Source organism: Drosophila persimilis, unplaced genomic scaffold, assembly GCF_003286085.1.
Source record: "Drosophila persimilis strain 14011-0111.01,24,50 unplaced genomic scaffold, DperRS2 tig00000191-arrow-pilon, whole genome shotgun sequence".
Taxonomy (NCBI): Eukaryota; Metazoa; Arthropoda; class Insecta; order Diptera; family Drosophilidae; genus Drosophila; species Drosophila persimilis.
Genome location: NW_020825298.1, coordinates 2,260,447 through 2,266,928, shown reverse-complemented (window position 1 = coordinate 2,266,928; position 6,482 = coordinate 2,260,447). Strand labels below are relative to the sequence as shown.

Here is a 6,482-nt window from a genome sequence, read left to right as displayed (position 1 = left end):
GCAGACGAAAGCTCTAAAAGAGACGAATTTGTGAGAGAAAACTGAATTGAATAGAATAATTAAGGAGTTGGAAATTAAACGGGAAATACTACGAAAGTTTTGGTTAATTAAAGCATAATGAGAGCGGATTATGGTCAAGGCAGGTATCAGGGGGGGAATGCAAATCCCTTAAACTGCAACTAATTTCGGCCAAACAAAGTCCAGTCATTATGTTTGAACTCTCATTAAGCCCAAAATTAAACGAAATATTTGCCAAAATTTGGCTTAAATTTCGCTGCAGAATCCCCCATCGATTGGCTGCTTAACTTTTGTCATAAATTTAGCATTGGACTAGCGTTTTGGCTTTTTCCCATTTTCCCGCACGGAATTCGATTCAATTTTCAGCCATGATACACGGCACAATGCAATATGTTTATCAGTTTATTGATTTTCGAGAGCACAAACAGAGCTCCTCCTCCTAGTCCCCCCAGTGGATTGCAGCGCATTTGGCAAATGTGTATCCACATGTCGGAGCGAAGGAGAGTGGTCCATGGTCCATGGTCCAGGGGCCCTGGTCTCCCCAAGACTTATGTCAAATGGCACAAGATCAAATATCCTGTGGTTAAAATGCGATTCAGTGATAAATGCGACACACACATGTGACTGGAGGGGCGAGTGGGAGTCTCCGGCATGCGGCAAACAAACAAACAAAACTTCTCAGAGTCGAAGGCAGGGGCAAAGGTTACCAAATGGGGTCGTTATAATGCATGCCCAGCCATCAATATGGGGGCTAGGGGCTAGAACCCACCCTCACAGCATCGGGAAAAACTCCATCCTTGGATCCGTAGCCCCGCCACCCCCCCTTGCTATCGCCGTATCTCTGGCGCCATTAGTTTCCTGCAGGAAGGGTTCTGGTCCACTGCTCTCGGAACAGGTTCAGGTTCGTGTTTGCGGTCGAAATTAAATTGCAATTTCAAACTTCCTTGGCCATTTTCATTTTTATGGGATTTACGCCGGATCCTAGCCCCCCTAGCCCCCTAGCCCCCTAGCCCCCACCCTATCTGCAGTTCCAGGCTTTGTTCTGAACTGCAGCTACGTGCAAAGTGTTCGCACGAGAGAGAGAGAGAGAGAGAGCAGGGAAAAAGGAAATAGTTTTTTCCATCTCTCGCTAAATGGATAAATGGAACGGCCAGAGCCTGCAGATAGCTTCAGGTTGATATTCGAGCATTCTCAGTTACCGTTGCGCTTAATGCATTTGATTTGCACTCTCCCGAGTGTATCTCCCTCTCGCTTGCTCTCTTTTAGTATGCATGTATCTCTCCCTTTTTGCCCATCATCTGCCTTCATGGAAAATAATGGCAAAACTCGCAGGGAAGGTAGGGTATCGCCCGAGCATATTATGTGTTTTTTTTATGCAGCTCAAACAATATATTTGTGGTTTTTTTAATGCAAAATATGTGTTAATTACGGCATTAAAAAGTGATATTATAGAAAATACAAAAAAAAAATAGTAGAAAAACGGCAAAAGTTTACTCAATCTATGGATAATTTTTAATACAAATAAACTACTCATTAATTGAATCATTTGGTTTTGTTTGTTGAGAGATTAAACACAGAAGGAAGGGGGTTTTTAGATAGAAAGAGTATCCCAGAAGCCGGCCTTTCAGGATAGTCCAGTTTTGGATTTCAGATCTCCATTTCCGGACATAGTTTTCTGCCTTGTTAGAGCATCCCATATTCGTCCTTTTTCCATTCCGAAATTCCTCTTCCTGTCCACTTCTTTTTTCCTTTTTTCTCGCTGCAATTTTGTAACTTAACTAGGGTTCATTCATTTAGCAATGTCAACAGTTGGCTGACCAGAGGCGTCTTTGTTCGACGCTGACCGAAATGAATGAGTGAATGCCTGACTGAATCACAGAACGAATGAATGAATGAGCGAACGAATAAAAGGGAGCGGGCAAAGAGAAGGGCCCTTGTCTCTCTCCAATCTCTCACGTAGCCGCAGTTAGTTTTCGGTTCGTGTCAAGTGTCGCCGGTCGCTGGAAATCCAAAACCGACCAACTTTAGGGACTACTGACCAACAGCTAACTGACAGACAGACTGACTAACTTTGTTGAATGGAAATCCGTGCTCCACTGAAGAACGGGGTAAAGAAAAATGATACATACTCGTACTCGTACTCGCCGGCAAACTGTGAAATGAAATTGATAAATGATGAAGGAGCAGGCTCGAGTACTTTCGATCCAAGATCCCAGAGATTCGAGTGCTTTTTCCCAGTAAATTGTGCTCTTCTGATGATGCATTCATTAAACAATTAATTGCAATGGGCCACAGAGAGAAAGAGAGAGTCTGATGAACTCTGGGCACCCTCGCGCTGGGCCTGCAATTAATTTCACTTTCAATTTACTTTTAATTCTCCATTTGATGGTAGAGTTTTTTTGTTCTTGGTGCGGAAGCCGAATGCAAATTAATTTTAATTGCCATCATTTTAGATAATCGAATGAACTTGACCAGAAAAGGACCAACGCCCCAACACCCCCCCGAAGGCTGTGGCTTAGAGGCCTTCGTTCATATTGAATTTCATTTTCTATTCTCAATTGTTTCGATTGTCTAGTCCTCGGCCTCTCGAAAGCAATTAGGTCTAAAGTCAATTATTCAGAAGACAACTTCCGCCCGAACATCCTCTATTAAAACCCCTTCTTTTTATCTTTTTTCTCTTCTTTTTTTGGGTGGTGGCGCCCATTAGTGCCGATAAATTATTCCGCTACGATTTGTTGCTTCCATTTCGTATTGGCAGTTTAATTAGAGGCATTTGGCTTTGGCTTTGGCTTTGGCTTGGGCTTTGGCTGGGTTTTGGCTTCGGATTTGGCTTTTCAATTTATGCAAAGTATACAAATGAAATGCAAAACTTTTGCATCTTCTTGGGGCTCATGGGGGCTCGTGGGGGGTCGGTGCGGTGGCGGGGAGGCCTTTAAAGCCACTTAAATAAATCCCCAGTGGTGTCTGGCACTTTTCACCCGTATACGTATACGTATACGTATAAGAATATTGAATAAAATAAGCTTTGGAAAAGTTTTGGCTAATGCCTTTCGGGCGGCAACTTTTCCTACAAAACAATAACAAAACACTCGAGTGGTGCCTCTTGTTTCCTTTTTGTCTTTGGGTTTTTTTTGGCAGTGTGCCCAGCTGTGTGGCTTGCCAAAATCGTATTAATAATTAATTTATTTGTGCCCCTCCTCACGGCCAGATCTCTGGCTAGGGTCTGCCACTGCACTTGACCATATATTGAACTTGGTTTTATCCGCTATATATCGTCACTCTATATAGCATATATACTGCTGGGTCTGAGTGTTTTTTTTTTTGAGGTTATACCCACAATTTTATTGCCTGTTCGAGTTGTCCTTATTGCTTTTGTTGGCTCGTCCTTGCCTGGCTGGCTGGCTGGCTGGCTTCCCTTTGGAACAGCTGACTTCTCTTAACTTTGACATTTTCACAGTTTCTGGCTTTTGGCCTTTCGGCCGACCTGCCGACACTGCCTGTCCTGGCCATGTCCTTGGCATTTAAGGCTCTCTGCATTTGGCCTGTCGTTGACAAGATTTGCTGCATTTTCAATGTGGATCAATGACATTGCATCGGGCATACAAAATGCATGAGATTTTGGGGTATTTAAGAGCAGCAAACATTGAAGAGTAGCCGGAATTTGGACAGAAGATGATTGAATATGGTTTATTCTTTGTTTGGGAATAAATTTGATGGGAAATAAATCAGTTTTCGATTGCGAATTGATTATTTTAATTAAAATTCATCCAAAAACGAAGCAGAAACAGATTCTTCGATGCTTGATCGTTTTCTTTATCTGGCAATATCCGAAAAGTGGCCTTTGTTTTAGTCGTTTCGAGCCCAAACATCAGTCAACACCCCATTCCCCCAAGGTCCAAAAAATAGAAATAAAACCTGGCGCAAAAAACTCAAACTTAGGCCGTGGACGGAGGATCCTGTGGAGGATCCTGTGTGGTGCCAGAACCATGGCGATGATGGACTACAGCCTGAGCAAGGCTATGCGCCACTTGTGCACGGCGCCGTGTCCGTGCCAGAAGTGCAAGGCCCTCAGGAGGGCGCGGGCCAATGGCGGAAAGCCCTGCAGACCCAGAAGTCCTGCCGGCAACGGGGAACCCCCCTCGGGGGAAGATCCCCTCGACGAGGACAGGCACATGAACTTCAAGGAACAGGACTCGTTTGGGGAGCGGGACAGCACCCTGCCGGCGGGCACCATAGTGCCGGCGGTGGTCGACATCACATGCGGCCACGAGGAGGCTGCGAATACGTCTTCGTACGTGCGCCACTCCAATATCCGCGACACGTTTGGGGTTCGTGTGCCGCAGGGCACCGGCGATCTGGTGGGCCCCGGACACAGGCTCTGCAGTGCGGAGCTGCACTGCGATGAGAGCTGCGGCTACGGCACGGGCTGTAACGCCGTGTGCACCAGTCGCACGCAGCCGGCCTTACCCCAGCCGCAGCAAGTGTCAAGCAGCGTGGTCCGAACCGAGGGCAGCGGCTTCAGTGGAGTCGAAGGCGAAGCCGCCGGCAGGATAAGCGCCTTCGAGGGCAGCGGCTTCGGGATGCCGAAAGCCTCCGGCGGTGGAGTAAGCGACTGCGGAGCCAGAGCCTACGGCAACAGTGGCACCGGGACTGTGGGCAGTATCTGCAATGAGGGCTCGAGAAGCGTCTCGAGAGCTGGCGCAAGCGTAATGGCAAGAGCAGGCGCCACCGGAAGTGGACGCGGTCCGGGTCTGGTAGAGTTTGACGACGGATATGGGGGACCCCCACCCAACAACAGCTACAACAACAGAAACAACAACGCCGCGGGCATCCAGCTGTTTGGGGACATGCGAATCAATCAGATTGTCACCTTCATCATTGAGATCATGGGCGTGCTCATGTAAGAACCCCCTTCTAGATGCCAGATTCCCGATCCCTAATGGCAGCCTCCCTTCAGGTTCTTTGCCATCTGCACGATCAGCTTCTGGATCACCCTGGGCTACTATGTCGTCAAGCTATTTGTGGACCTCAAGGATGCAGACAGGTGGGTGAAAACGGCGGCCGGCATCCTTGTGGGCATCCTGCTGATTTCCTATTGTGTGACGGCGGTTACGAACAGCGAGGGAGGCTTCTGCTGCCGCGCGAAGAGTCGAGTGAAGGCCAGGAGCAGGTGGAGCCTCGACTGTTGTCCCAGGATCAAGGGTTTGCTCAACTACTGCTCCGGCAAGCCCCAAGCCGTGTGCCCCAAGGCTAAGCCACCAACATGCCCCAAGGCTAAACCAGCAACATGCCCCAAGGCCAAACCTAAACCCAAACCATGCCCCAAGTGTAAGGCACCGTCGAGCACCTTCATGTCCATGATCTGGCCCCAAAAGGTCCAGCCACCGCCGTGCAAGAAACCCACCAAATGCTGGTGGGGCAAGTGCGACATCAAGGCCACCTCCAGTCCCAAAAAAACGTGCTACAGCGACAGGCAAGGGCGTTCCATCTTCAAGAGCTTCAATCGGTATGGAATACCCTGCGAAATGAAGCAGCCGCCGATGTGGATCGTCTGGCTATATCATATGGTTATGAACCTGTTGGGCTACTGACAGACAGGATCCGTCCGGACAGCAGCAGGAACGGTATTCGGGGAACCCAAAATCTTGAAGTTTAAATAAAAACACTCTAATTGGCATTGCAAATGGTTCGAGTGGGGCTGGGGGTGGGATATTGTTTCAGGGAATAGTGGGTTGAATGGGGAGGGGATCACTGGCCATTTCGGTCCCCAGAATCCACAGTGTGTGCACGTCTAAGCACAAGTACACGGATCCCCAATTCCAAGAAGCCATAGATTGAGAAAGTTGTGGCAAGGGCCGCGGCTCTACTTTATACCCGATACTCAGTCAGTAACAAGAATAAAGAATATTCCTTGGAGAAAATTATGAAAAATACGAATAAAATATGCCATTTATCATCTTTATCGATATTTTTAAACCAATTGTTCATTCCTTTTTGAGGAGTTGTATCCTTCAGTGTTCGTGGAAGTCTCTTGTGGCTTGAAGGATTCATGCTCTTCTTGGGGAGTTTTATCCTCATTGGGAGTATCATCCCTTCAGTTTATATTGGGAGCCGGTCCCTGCCTCTCATTCTCATGGAATGTTCCCTCTAAGTGACCCTTGAAATGCTCCACCAGCAGCTGATTGATGAGTGAAATGTCCACTGTCCCGCTAAGTAATAATACTTATCCCTTTTCTTTCATTCTTTATTTTCAGATGCCAAACGATCTGGCTGACACAATGTTGCAGTGCCTAAAAATTGTATCCTTTACATTACATTAAGGTAAGAATGAATGAATAATTTTGATAGATCATGTTCTACCAGTACTGCCATTCAGAGTCCATAATTATTGTTGCTTAATCATTTATGAAATAATTGCTAGACAAAAGGCTTCGAATGAAATTCATGTGTCCAAATAAATTCAA

The 6,482-nt window shown here is 46.9% G+C and overlaps 1 protein-coding gene across 1 annotated transcript; it reads left to right on the top strand.

The window, feature by feature from the left end:
- The first annotated feature begins 3,890 nt into the window (after window positions 1-3,890).
- Window positions 3,891-5,695, top strand: LOC6595737. The gene is made up of 2 exons (XM_002020735.2): window positions 3,891-4,918; window positions 4,976-5,695. Exons 1-2 carry the CDS (start codon window positions 4,005-4,007, stop codon window positions 5,607-5,609), a joined length of 1,548 nt encoding a protein of 515 aa, XP_002020771.1. The 5' UTR covers window positions 3,891-4,004; the 3' UTR covers window positions 5,610-5,695.
- The last annotated feature ends 787 nt before the right edge of the window (window positions 5,696-6,482 follow it).